This window comes from Heteronotia binoei, chromosome 10, assembly GCF_032191835.1.
Source record: "Heteronotia binoei isolate CCM8104 ecotype False Entrance Well chromosome 10, APGP_CSIRO_Hbin_v1, whole genome shotgun sequence".
In the NCBI taxonomy this organism is placed as follows: Eukaryota; Metazoa; Chordata; class Lepidosauria; order Squamata; family Gekkonidae; genus Heteronotia; species Heteronotia binoei.
In genome coordinates, this window is record NC_083232.1 from 14,477,797 (window position 1) to 14,492,417 (window position 14,621).

The 14,621-nt window shown below is 47.8% G+C and overlaps 1 protein-coding gene across 1 annotated transcript in view; it reads left to right on the plus strand.

Moving 5' to 3' along the window:
• LOC132578151 (sodium channel protein type 5 subunit alpha-like) overlaps positions 1 to 14,621 on the plus strand; it is a 431,998-nt gene that overhangs the window by 166,444 nt on the left and 250,933 nt on the right. The window contains 1 exon segment of the mRNA XM_060248007.1: positions 9,702 to 9,834. Coding sequence (XP_060103990.1) covers positions 9,702 to 9,834 — 133 coding nt within the window.

Here is a 14,621-nt window from a genome sequence, read left to right on the forward strand (position 1 = left end):
ATGTAGCTTGTAGGCTGCGTGCGTTCCATTTTCCTCTCTCCGTATTCCTAATGGCCAGCGCACAAAAGCGGGGTTCACTGTATGGTGCTATAGATCTTCATTTACATATAAATTGCCCAACAATATATTTGTCCCCGTAAGGCAAGGCCAATTCAAGTGGGAAACATTTGCAGTCGTGCAAAACTGAGAGAGGGATAGCTGTTGTCCGCCAACACAATCCCTGGGTGTATATTTGTTTTTCCTCCAGTTTCCTTGACATTTTCTCCCATCTGGATTTTTGCAACTTGACTGTATATGGCAGGGGTGGCCAATGGTAGCTCTCGAGATGTTTTTTTTTTTGCCTTCAGCTCCCATCAGCCCCAGCCATTGGCCATGCTGGCTGGGACTGATGGGAGTTGCAGGCAAAAAACTTCTGGAGCGCTACCGTTGGTCACCCCTGGTATATGGGTTGGTGGATGAATGATTTGATCTGTGGGCAGGACTTGGACAGCCTGGGGAGGAAAGGGCTGTCCTTTGGAATCCTGTGACATGACTTATTAGGGGAGGGACGGTGGCTCAGTGGTAGAGCATCTGCTTGGTAAGCAATCTGAGTAGACAATACTGACTGAGTAGACAATACTGACGCCACTGAGGATGTTCTCCGCAGCTGAGAACGAAACGTCTGGAAGAAAAACTTTCTCCAGTAGAACACGGCACTTGAGCCCGAAAGATTCTACAAACCCTAATAATACTGACTTTGACAGATCCAGGGTCTGATTCAGTAGAAGGAAGCTTCATATGTTCATATGTTGGGGGAGGGGCAGTGGCTCAGTGGCAGAGCATGTGCTTGGTAAGCAGAAGGTCCCAGGTTCAATCCCCAGGATCTCCAACTAAAAAGGGTCCAGGCAAGCAGGCATGAAAAAACTCAGCTTGAGACCCTGGAGAGCCGTTGCCAGTCTGAGTCGACAATACTGACTTTGATGGACCCAGGGTCTGATTCAGTAAGGCAGCTTCACATGTTCATATGTTCATATTTGTTCTCCCCTCCCTTCCTGGGATGTATATGCCGCCTTATTCCTAGCATTCCTAATGAGTTCCCTAATGTTTAAAAGCTTATACTGGTGTGTATGGATCCCAGAGCATTGTGTGGCCACAGGGCCGGATTAACAATTAGGCAAAGTAGGCATTGGCCTATGTGCCTCCACACTTTTAGGGGACCCGGGCTGGTTCTTCCACCTGGTTTCCCCCCTGCTTTCAGCCCTCCCAGCTTGCATGAGCAGCCAGCAACTGAGCCACTCTTTGCCCAACTAGCCTGGTGCGGCTGCTGCTGGCGTCATCGCCAGGTTTGTCTCTCTCTGCCTCTCCCTCACAGCTTCGTCAAAGGGGCTTTTGAGAAGATGATATTGGATTTATATCCCACCCTCCATTCGAATGTCAGAGTCTCAGAGCGGCTCACAATCTCCTTTCCCTTCCTCCCCACAACAGACACCCTGTGAGGGAAAAGAAGATATTGGATTTATATCCCGCCCTCCACTCCGAAGAGTCTCATAGCGGCTCACAATCTCCTTTCCCTTCCTCCCCCACAAAAGACACCCTGTGAGGGAAAAGAAGATATTGGATTTATATCCCGCCCTCCAGTCTGAAGAGTCTCAGAGTGGCTCACAATTTCCTTTACCTTCCTTCTCCCCCCCCCCCCGCCCTGCCACAACAGGCACCGTTAGGTAGATGAAGATATTGGATTTATATCCCGCTCTCCACTCCAAAGAGTCTCAGAGTGGCTCACAATCTCCTTTACCTTCCTCCCCGCCCCACACAACAGACACCCTGTGAGGTAGATGAAGATATTGGATTTATATCCTGCCCTCCACTCCAAAGAGTCTCAGAGCAGCTCACAATCTCCTTTCCCTTCCTCCCCCACAACAGACACCCTGTGAGGTAGATGAAGATATTGGATTTATATCCCGCCCTCCACTCCGAAGAGTTTCAGAGTGGCTCACAATCTCCTTGACCTTCCTCCCCCACAACAGACACCCTGTGAGGTAGAAGAAGATATTGGATTTATATCCCACCCTCCACTCCGAAGAGTCTCAGAGCGGCTCACAATCTCCTTTACCTTCCTCCCCCACAACAGACACCCTGCGAGGTGGGTGGGGCTGAGAGGGCTCTCGCAGCAGCTGCCCTTTCAAGGACAACCTCTGCCAGAGCTATGGCTGACCCAAGGCCATTCCAGCGGGTGCAAGTGGAGGAGTGGGGAATCAAGCCCGGTTCTCCCGGATAAGAGTCTGCACGCTTAACCACTACACCAAACAAGGTGCCTGTAGGCTGCAGCGGGGGTTACAGGCTGTGGGGTGGGCGCTCCAACTCTGAGATAACTTCCAGGGGGCCTCCACAGAGTTTAATCTGGCATTGTGTGGCCAGTAACTTCCAAGAAACTTAGTAATGGGTAAACATGGTAAAATCCAGACTTGACTACTGTGACATGTTGGATGATTGCAGTTTAAGTCGCTCCAGAGATGGGATGCAGGTGGGACAAAAAAGTACACACACACATCTGCCTCCCATTCCAACTGCAGCCCACCCAGGGCCAGATCAAAGCTGTCTCAAAAAGTCACCATTTACAAAGTGATGCCTAAATTCCAAGGTGGCTTTGAGGCACTTACTGGTCGTCTGGATGACCGGGAAGCGCCAAGGGAGCGGCTGAGAGGTGCAGAAGCACTCTGGAAGCTCCTCCAGGGTGCACACATCCTGTCCCTGTTCCGGGGGCAAGCCGCATGCTGTCTGGAGGCCTCCGGTCTGATCCTTTTCCAGTCAGCTCTCTTTGGGATGGCTTGATGCCGCCCCGAGCCTGTCATCTACGATCACCCGTTCTGTGTGGGGTTCTCCTTGAAGGCAGTTTGGAAACTTCAGTTGGTCCAAAACATGGCTGCTGGAGTTCTCATGGACCCTTGAAGAAGTGCCCATATCAAGTTAATGTTATGAACATACGAAGCTGCCTTATACTGAATCAGACCCTCGGTCAATCAAAGTCAGTACTACTCAGACTGGCAGTGGCTCTCCAGGTTCTCAAGCTGAGTTTTTTCATGCCTGCTTGCCTGGACCCTTTTTAGTTGGAGATGCCGGGGATTGAACCTGGGACCTTCTGCTTACCAAGCAGATGCTCTACCACTGAACCACCATCCCATACTGAATCAGACCCTCAGTCCATCAAAGTCAGTATTGTCTACTCAGACTGGCAGCGGCTCTCCAGGGTCTCAAGCTGAGTTTTTTCATGCCTGCTTGCCTGGGCCCTTTTTAGTTGGAGATCCTGGGGGATGAACCTGGGACCTTCTGCTTACCAAGCAGATGCTCTACCACTGAACCACCATCCCATATTGAATCAGACCCTCAGTGCATCAAAGTCAGTATTGTCTACTCAGACTGGCAGCGGCTCTCCAGGGTCTCAAGCTGAGTTTTTTCATGCCTGCTTGCCTGGGCCCTTTTTAGTTGGAGATCCTGGGGATTGAACCTGGGACCTTCTGCTTACCAAGCAGATGCTCTACCACTGAACCACCATCCCATACTGAATCAGACCCTCAGTCCATCAAAGTTAGTATTGTCTACTCAGACTGGCAGCGGCTCTCCAGGGTCTCAAGCTGAGTTTTTTCATGCCTGCTTGCCTGGACCCTTTTTAGTTGGAGATCCTGGGGATTGAACCTGGGACCTTCTGCTTACCAAGCAGGTGCTCTACCACTGAACCACCATCCCATACTGAATCAGACCCTCAGTCCATCAAAGTTAGTATTGTCTACTCAGACTGGCAGCGGCTCTCCAGGGTCTCAAGCTGAGTTTTTTCATGCCTGCTTGCCTGGACCCTTTTTAGTTGGAGATCCTGGGGATTGAACCTGGGACCTTCTGCTTACCAAGCAGGTGCTCTACTACTGAGCCACTGCCCCTCCCCAAACATATGAACATATGAAGCTCCCTTCTACTGAATCAGACCCTGGATCTGTCAAAGTCAGTATTGTCTACTCAGACTGGCAGTGGCTCTCCAGGGTCTCAAGCTGAGGTTTTTCACACCTACTGGCCTGGGCCCTTTTTAGCTGGAGACGCCGGGGATTGAACCTGGGACCTTCTGCTTACCAGGCAGATGCTCTACCACTGAGCCACCGTCCCTCTACATCATCTGCACTGATGGCATCGTCATGACCATGATGCTGCTCACTCAGAATGTCCCAGTCATCAACCCATGCTCCAGTTGGCAGGCACGGCGTGCCTTCAGGTGGCTTTGGAGAGCTGCTCTTTCCAAAGGGCCTTTCAATCAGACTTATAAAAATGATGTGACGGAGGGAACAGCGCGATTAACATAGTGACGTGTAGGGTTTTGTAGCATTGTATTGATTTCTACTGGTTTTATTGCATTTCACTGGGGGCTTTAATTAATTTTTATTGTGCTGTCAACCGCCTTGGGACCTTTTTGTCAAAGGGCAGTCTATAAAGAACCTAGATGCAAGCGAGCTGCCGTGTTGGTCTGAAGCAGTTGAAAAAGCAGAAGTCAAGTGGCACCTTGAAGATCAACCAATTTTTATTTGGAAATTTATTTAGAAATTTAGAGCACATGAAAGCTTACGTTCTAAATAAAAATTGGTTGGTCTTCAAGGTTTAACTTGACTCCTGCTTTGTTATAAAGAACCTAATATAACCAAACTGACGGCATATGACATAGCCACCTTGCTGAAGTGAAGCATGTATGCATGTGTATCTGTATCAAGGACTTCCTGGGACCTTCTGTTGGTTGTCTTGAAGTTCATAATGTAAGTCAAGCAGAAGTTCAACAGGTCTCAGGGCCTGGCAACTGTTGAGAGGGCTTGCCAGTTGTAGGGGCTTGCAAGAAACATAATGAGATAGCTGATAATATGCTTACATCACACCCCATGCATCTGAAAGTGAATGCCAGCATAATCTTGGGGACACTCTGGCATTTGAGCAAAACTCTGTGGTTTTAATCACAGAGTTTTGCCAAATACCAGAGTGTCCCCAGCAATGCACTGACATCACTTCCAGGTGCACAGAGAGTAAAGCCAGCACACTGGGACACTGCGGATACCCCCCCCATTTCCCACCATTTCTCCATGCCAGCCAGCTGAGCAGCAACAGCTAAATATGGATACCATAGAGTTTCTGGTGATTCCTAGAGCTACCTTGTCAGGTTTTCCCTGAAAGTGACATCATCATGCTTGTAATGCTATCACTCCATGTCCCTGACCCCAGCCCTCCTGCCAGTTGCCTGGCAACCCTAAAATATTGGGAGAAATTGCGGAGATTCTTGGTTTCCTGACTTCAACGTTTTGGAAGATTCCAAAACGATTCTGTGCAAGCTTTCGTCTCCTCTGTGGTTAAGAAACCACCTGTGTCCATTGAGAGCATGCCGAAACTATCCTGTAGATGCATCATGCTCCTTTACCTCATTAATCAGAAACAGAAAGTGTTTCGTGCTTTGCCTTGAAGCTGTGCAAATAATCACTGTTGGTATATTCAGTTTATCAGGGCTTGTTATCTGAAAAAAAAATGTAAAAGGGAATACGAGAAACAGATTTCACTCACATTTTCCTCCGACTTCATCGGCAGTAGGAAAGTATTGTTGAGGAAAGTTTAATATTCTTGACGGAATTACCGACGTTTGCGTGGGAGGGCGCATATGAAGGGAAATGTTTAATTTTCGTTTGTTTAAATTATTGCTGAGCTTCAGAAAGAGCTGTTCAACGCATGGTGTGTATTGTCAGTTATAAAAAAGCTAAACCTCAAGAGCCGTATTTATTAAGACCAATAAGAATGGCTTGGATTAGCAATAAATGTCCTCCATTTCTTTCTCAGTTTTGCCCTTAATTGCCATTTGTTTTGCCTTAAATTGCCTAGGCCCTATAGAACTAGGGCCCTTTCTCCTATAAAACTGAAATTGGGCAAAAGGATCCCTTGAATTAGAGGTTACAGTTCCTGGGGGCAAGGGGAGGGGGAAGGCATCCAAAATTGGATGTAAAACGAAGAACATACAGCTGGAAGTGTTTCCCATTCCAGCCAATGAAAATTAAAAAAAGATAAATGTCATGGGAATATTTAAGTCAGTGGTCTTGGAACAATGTAACTCTGCTTAGGATTGCCCTACACCCGTGGCAATTGTGTGCAATTAAAAATAGTAGTCCCAGTGACATCTGAAACCCCGTTCACTCCACAGATGAGCAGAGGGAAGTTTGCTATTGCTTGCCTCTGCATCACGGAACTCTTTTGCATATTAGGCCACACACCCCTGATGTAGCCAATCCTTCAAGAGCACACAGAAGGCCCTGGAAGAAGAAGAAGAAGAAGAAGAAGAAGAAGAAGAAGAAGAAGAAGAAGAAGAAGAAGAAGAAGAAGAAGAAGAAGAAGAAGAAGAAGAAGAAGAAGAAGAAGAAGATGATTATGATGATGATTATGATGATGATCGGGACTGTCTCTCCCTATATGAGCCCTGAAGGCCATTACGATCGGCCAGCTAACATCTTCTGACCATCCCTGGCCCAAAGGACGTCCAGCTTGCCTCAACCCGGCCTGGTGGAATCAGCTCCCTATAGAGATTCGGGCCCTTCCAGATTTGTTACCATTCCAAAGGGCCTGCGAAATGGAGCTGTTCCTCCAGGTCTATGGTTGAGGCAAGTGGACGTCCTCATACCATCTAACTGGCCTTCTAGCAATGACTGCCACTTCAACTGGGGTCAATACTGTTGACATCTTAGGGCAACTAAATGGCTGCCCATGATAATTACGCCCCATGTGCTCGAACCATCTACGCCGTTTTAAATAATTAATTTTAATGTATTGGCTTAATTGCTTTAACTATTTTGATGTTTTATTGTTGATTTTACTGTTTTAGCTTGTTGGAATCTGCCCTGAGCCCTTATGGGAAAGGGCGGAAAATAAATGTACAAAAATAAATAAATGATGATGATGATATTGGATTTATATCCTGCCCTATACTCTGAATCTCAGTCTCAGAGTGCTCACAATCTCTTTTATCTCCCCCACCCCCAACAGACACCCTGTGAGATAGAAGAAGATATTGGATTTATATCCCGCCCTATACTCTGGATCTCAGTCTCAGAGAGGTCACAATCTCTTTTATCTCCCCCCCCCACCCTCCAACAGACACCCTGTGAGATAGAAGAAGATATTGATTTATATCCCGCCCTATACTCCGGATCTCAGAGTCTCAGAGCAGTCACAATCTCCTTTCCCTCCCCCCCCTCCCACAACAGACACCCTGTGAGGTAGAAGAAGATATTGGATTTATATCCTGCCCTATACTCTGTATCTCAGTCTCAGAGTGGTCCCAATCTCTTTTATCTCCCCCGCCCCCAACAGACACCCTGTGAGATAGAAGAAGATATTGATTTATATCCCGTCCTATACTCTGGATCTCAGAATCTCAGAGCGGTCACAATCTCCTTTCCCTTCCCCCCCTCCCACAACAGACACCCTGTGAGGTAGAAGAAGATATTGGATTTATATCCTGCCCTATACTCTGAATCTCAGTCTCAGAGTGGTCACAATCTCTTTTATCTCCCCCCCCCACAACAGACACCCTGTGAGGTAGGTGGGGCTGAGAGAGCTCTTATAGCAGCTGCCCTTTCAAGGAGGGCTATGGCTGACCCAAGGCCATTCCAGCAGCTGGAAGTGGAGGAATGGGAAATTAAATCCGGTTCTCCCAGATAAGAGTCTGTGCACTTAACCACTACACCAAACTGGCCAGCATGTAATAGTAGGCCGAGTAGGCTTTGTGGCCTAGGGGCACCACAAGGTGCCCCCCTCTCGTGGTGTGTCTGCTGCCTTCCTGACCTCGCCGAGGCTCAGGAAGCCTTGGTGAAATCGGGGGCACGGCAGCAAGCTCACTCAAAGCCCGGCTCTGGGCATACCCACTACCTTCCTGACCTCGCTGGGGGCGGGGAGTGGGGATCTGCTTGGGGGGGCAGAACCCCCAGTGCCAGGCCTGCCTGTAAGAAGAGCCCCGTAAGCTCTTAGAAGGTTGGCTACATCAGGGGTGTGGCCTAATATACAAGGCAGTTTCTGCTACAAAAAAAGCCCTGATTCAGGGTACGAGCTTTCATGTGTGTGCACACTTCCTCCAATATCTGAGGACATGTGCATGCACATGAAAACTTATACCTTGAATAAAACTTTGTTGGTCTAAAAGGGTACCACTGGACTCAAACTCTGTTCGCTATGCTGGTTTAATTCACTGGCCACTGGTGGGCAGGACTTTTTTTTTTTTACAGCAGAAACTCCTTTGCATATTAGGCCACACCACCCTGATGTAGCCAATCCTCCTGGAGCTTACAGAGGCCCTGTACTAAGAGCCCTGTAAGGAATTCTAGCAGGACCTCCTTTACATATTAGGCCACACACCCCTGATGTAGCCAATCCTCCTGGAGCTTCCAGTAGGCCCTGTACTGAGAGCCCTGTAAGAAATTCTAGCAGGACCTCCTTTGCATATTAGGCCACACGCCCCTGATGTAGCCAATCCTCCTGGAGCTTACAGCAGGCCCTGTACTGAGAGCCCTGTAAGGAATTCTAGCAGGACCTCCTTTGCATATTAGGCCACACGCCCCTGATGTAGCCAATCCTCCTGGAGCTTCCAGTAGGCCCTGTACTGAGAGCCCTGTAAGAAATTCTAGCAGGACCTCCTTTGCATATTAGGCCACACGCCCCTGATGTAGCCAATCCTCCTGGAGCTTACAGTAGGCCCTGTACTGAGAGCCCTGTAAGGAATTCTAGCAGGACCTCCTTTGCATATTAGGCCACACCCCCTGATGTAGCCAATCCTCCTGGAGCTTACAGTAGGCCCTGTACTGAGAGCCCTGTAAGGAATTCTAGCAGGACCTCCTTTGCATATTAGGCCACACTGCCCTGATGTAGCCAATCCTCCTGGAGCTTCCAGTAGGCCCTGTACGAAGAGCCCTGTAAGCTCCAGGAGGATTGGCAACATCAGGGGCGTGTGGTCTAATATGCAAGGCACAGTTCCTGCTACAAAAAAAAGAGCCCTGTTTGCTTCCCATCCAAGTACTAACCAGGGCTTTAACTGCAGTAACTCTGCATATTCACTTCAGTTTCAAGATTACACCGGAACCACATCAATGTCTAGAGCAGGGGTGGCCAACGGTAGCTCTCCAGATGTTTTTTGCTTACAACTCCTGTCAACCCCAGCCAGCATGGCCAATGTCTGTGGCTGATGGGGGTTGTAGGCAAAAAACATCTGGGGAGCTACCGTTGGCCACCCCTGGTCTATAGCACATCAGAACCACCTTCCCACCCCCCATTTGCTGTCGCAGCTGACTTATGGTGACTCAGTAGGGTTTTCAAGGCAAAAGACTTTCAGAGGCGGTTTGCCATTGCCTATCTCTGCATCGCAACCCTGGTCCCCCATCCAAATACTGACCAGAGCTGACACTGCTTAGCTTCTGAGATGCAGAGACTTGGGTTTAGAAACTGAACCTCCAGCAGAAAAGAGATTCCCAGGTCTGCAGTCACTTGTGGTTAGTAGCTGGTGGGCTACTATTCATAGTGACGCCAGACATGGGAATCTCTTCCGCTGGAGGTTCAAGTTTCTAAACCCAAACTTTTGCATCTTTGGAATGCAAAAGATGAAAATACAAATTCCTAGGTATTTGGAAACAGTGTGTGTGTGTACAATTAACTACATGTGTCTGTCTCAGCAGACTACTCCATCGGAAGAAGTGAGCAAGAAGAACCTTTTGTCTCCCCAACGCCTTTCAGTGGATCAGTCAGAGGGGCATTTTCAAAGGCAGCGAGCGGTGAGCGCCGTCAGCATCATTACTAGTGCCATGGAAGGTAAGAGACCCTCTTGAGATCGAACTGCACCCTGTGCACAATCAGATAATCCGGGAGAACTGTAGAAAGAGGGGTCACTCGAGGATGCCGCTCGCTCAGGAAAAGTGGCACCGGAGCCGAGCAAATGAATCTATGCAGGAGCTCATCACTTTAATATCAGTAGCTCACAAAGTAGAATTTTTGCTCACAAGACTCCACAACTTGACGTATGACTTCCAAGGTGCCTACAAATGCCGTTGGAATCTGATGCACAGTTTCAGTCGTAGCGACTTCTGCTCTGGAGAGCCAGTTTGGTGTAGTGGTTAAGTGTGCGGACTCGTATCTGGGAGAACCGGGTTTGATTCCCCACTCCTCCACTTGCACCTGCTAGCATGGCCTTGGGTCAGCCAGAGCTCTGGCAAAGGTTGTCCTTGAAAGGGCAGCTGCTGTGAGAGCCCTCTCCAGCCCCACGCACCATGTCTGTTGTGGGGGAGGGAGATAAAGGAGATTGTGAGCCGCTCTGAAACTCTTGAGTGGAGGATGGAATATAAATCCAGTGTCGTCTTCTTCTGTCTTCTTCTCATCCAGTTTTCCCCACTCTCCTTTAAATTGAAATGAAATACACGTAACGCTTTGTACTCTGCAAAACCATACATAAATGCTGCTAAGTATCCTACACCGATGATTCTATCCTGAGTCAGCCTCTTGGTCCATCCCAATCCATCCCATCTCCTTCAACTGACAGGAGCTTTCCGCAGTCTCAGGAAGAACAAGGTCTTTCCTGGCGCTGCGATGACTGAGGTCCTTTTGAACAGAGGTGCTCAGAACTGAACCTTCAGACCTCGCGTGTGTGAAGTGCGTGGCTCTCCCGCTGTTACCATTCTTTTGTTCCCGCGGCATTGAAATGCTGCTTCTATTAATACGACCAAAGTAATCTTTTTGAAGCACTTTGATCACAGTGGAACACTGAAGGCATGAGAATGCCTGAACCTCCAAAAGAACAAGAGCTAGATATGAGTCCAGTAGTACTTTAGGGCACTAACAAGATTTCTGGGATATAAAGTTTGGGGAGCTTGGACTCCTGAAAAGATTATATTCTGAAAATATTGTTGGTTGCAAAGGTGCAGCTGGATTCGGATCTAGGGCTGTGGCCACACACACTAAATAATGCAAGAGAGAGATCTTGGAGTCGTGGTAGATAACTCATTGAAAATGTCAAGAGAGCGTGCAACTGCAATACAAAAAAAAAAAAGGTCCACGCTATGCCGGGGATTATTAGGAAGGGAACTGAAAACAAATCAGCCAGTACTATAATGCCCCTGTATAAATCAATGGTGCGGCTTAATTTGGAGTACTGTGTACAAATCTGGACACCGCATCTCAAAAAAAGATATTATAGCATTGGGAAAGTGCAGAAAAGGGGCAACAAGAATGATTAAAGGGTTGGAACACTTCCCCTATTAAGAAAGTTTAAACCATTGGGGCTCTTTAGTTTGGAGAAATTACAACTGAGGGGTGACATGATAGAGGTTTACAGGATTGTGCATGGGATAGAGAAGGCAGAGAAAGAATTACTTTTCTCCCTTTCTCACAATACTAGAGCTCGTGGGCACTCCATGAAATTGCTGAGCAGTCGGGTTAGAGTAGGTAAAAGGAAGTACTTCTTCACCCAAAAGGTGATCAACATATGGAATTCACTACCACAGGAGCCAGCTTCAAGAGGGGATTGGATACATGTATGGAGAGGAGGTCCATCAGTGGCTCTTAGACACAGTGTATTATTGGAACTCTCTGTCTGGGGCAGTGATGCTCTGTATTCTTGCTGTTTGGGGGGTGACAGTGGGAGGGCTTCTAGTGTCCTGGCCCCCTGATGGCCCTCCTGATGGCACCTGGTTTTTTTGCCACTGTGTGACACCGAGTGTTGGACTGGATGGGCCATTGGCCTGATCCAACATGGCTTCTCTTCTGTTCTTATGTGACACAGAGTGTTGGACTGGATGGGCCATTGGCCTGATCCAACATGGCTTCTCTTATGTTCTTATGTGACACAGAGTGTTGGACTGGATGGGCCATTGGCCTGATCCAACATCGCTTCTCTTATGTTCTTATGCGTGACACAAAGTGTTGGACTGGATGGGCCATTGGCCTGATCCAATATGATTTCTTTTATGTTCTTATGTGTGACACAGAGTGCTGGACTGGATGGGCCATTGGCCTGATCCAACATGGCTTCTCTTATGTTCTTATGAGACACAAAGTGTTGGACTGGATGGACCATTGGCCTGATCCAACATGGCTTCTCTTATGTTCTTATGTGTGACACAGAGTGTTGGACTGGATGGGCCATTGGCCTGATCCAACATGGCTTCTCTTATGTTCTTATGAGACACAAAGTGTTGGACTGGATGGACCATTGGCCTGATCCAACATGGCTTCTCTTATGTTCTTATGTGTGACACAGAGTGTTGGACTGGATGGGCCATTGGCCTGATCCAACATGGCTTCTCTTATGTTCTTATATGTGACACAGAGTGTTGGACTGGATGGGCCATTGGCCTGATTCAACATGGCTTCTCTTATGTTCTTATGTGTGACACAGTGTGTTGGACTGGATGGGCCATTGGCCTGATCCAACATGGCTTCTCTTATGTTCTTATGTGTGACACAGAGTGTTGGACTGGATGGGCCATTGGCCTGATCCAACATGGCTTCTCTTTTGTTCTTATGTTCACTTTCAATCCACTTTCAATGCACTTTCCAACTGGATTTTGCCAGTTCACATGGTAAAATTCAGTTGAAAAGTGCACTGAAAGTCTATTGAAAGTGCATTATTTAGTGTGTGTTATCACAGCCTAGCTCTTCTACTGCAGTCACACGTGGCTCCCTTCCTGAAAGAATGAGAAATCGGACGTGTCTGTTATCCTTTGAAATGTCTCATCTGAAGCTAGTTGTACATCTGAAGCAATAGCGATGGAATGGCTGGCACTGCATCATGCTCTGCTTGGGAAGAGATTACTTTTGTTTTAAAGTTCTCTCAGGGTTAAAAAATTTTTTTTTAAAAAATTCCAGCAAATAGAAAAGTAGCAGAAACATTCTAGCCGAGAGCTGGACTGGTGGTTTTCAGTTTCATTCTGTCTGAGAGGTGTCACCCACGTGAAGCCCACGGGTGCCATGGTGCCTGCTGCCACCTTCTCCTGCACTCACGCATGGTTTTGAGAAAGTGGGTGTGGCCAAGTGGGATTCTTGCCCAGCAGAGCTTCTGATTGGTCACTGGAATTCTGATTGGCCTTGCAGATTAAAATAATGTTGTTCCAGTGCCACATGCCGCCACAGTGCTAGCAATGTTCTCTCTAAGCTGTAGAATCTTGTGAGTAAAAATTCTACTTTGTGAGCTACTGGCATTAAAGTTGTGAGCTACTGCAGAAATTAGTGTGCTCTGGGGCCATTTTTCCTGAGTTAAGACAAAAATGCGTGAGCTGGAGGCTAAAAATCTGTGGGCTACCTCATGCTAACTCAGCTTAGAGGGAACACTGCGTGCTACCTTTATTCTCCCTCGCTCCTCTTTCCCAGGGTAATTTAAAAAAAAAACACTGCACTTGGTCTCCCTCCATAAAATGGCTCTCCCTTCTGTGGCAGCCATTTTGTAGCTGAGGCAGCCATTTCATTGTGAGAATCCCAAAGGGGCCCACAGGTTCAAAACGTTTGAGGTCCTCCACTGTAGGAGCACATCAAAATGCCTGCTGCTTATTGTCCAAAGCAAATATGATCAATCCATTTCACCCTATCAGCCTTCTGCCATCTTATGTGTAGCCAGGGCTACACCATTCTCCGGGTTTTTTTGCCAATTCATTATCAAGTATCCTCAGTCTTTACCACATACAAAACAATGGTGGCATCAGGGGGTATGGCCTAATATACAAATGAGTTCCTGCTAGGGTTGCCAAGTCCAATTCAAGAAATATCTGGGGACTTTGGGGGTGGAGCCAGGAGACTTTGGGGGTGGAGCCAGGAGACATTAGGGGTGGAGCCAGGATCACGGCTGTGACAAGCAAAATTGAACTCCAAAGGGAGTTCTGGCCATCACATCTTTTCAGTGCCTTCCTTCCATAGGAAATGATGAAGGATAGGAGCACCTTCTTTTGGGGCTCATAGAATTGGACCCCCTGGTCCAATCTTTTTGAAACATGGGGGGTATTTTGGGGAGAGGCACTAGATGCTATACTGAAAATTTGGTGCCTCTACCTCAAAAAACAGCCCCCCCAGAGCCCCAGATACCCACGGATCAATTCTCCATGATTTTCTATGGGAATAAATCTCCATAGGGAATAATAGAGTTGCCAGCAGACATTTCCCTCCCCTCCCCACCCCCGCTTTCTGATGACCCTGAAGCGGGGGGAGGGCGTCCAAACCGGGGGATCCCCTGCCCCCACCTGGGGATTGGCAGCCCTAGTTCCTGCTGGGCTTTACAAAAAAAAGCCCTGAGGGTGGTGCAGAAGCAAAAAAGGAGACATTCTTGTCTGCTCCGATTTTTGAGCGCTTGCACGAATGATCTGCGACCTCACACTTTGCAAAGACAAAAAAATGAAGTCAGCCCTTGTTGGATTCTCTTTCAACTGTGTCGAAGCAGGAAACAGCAAGGGCCCAAATGTTTCTGGAAAAGGTCACCTTTAACGACAACTGCCTGTCGAGGTTCCCAAGTTAAGGCTGGTAAGAATGAGACATACAGCTGACACAATTTTTCTTTTTTAACCCTCTGCTATGCTACCCTGCCCATTCTGACCAAGGGGTAAGAAGCAAGGTCATTGCAA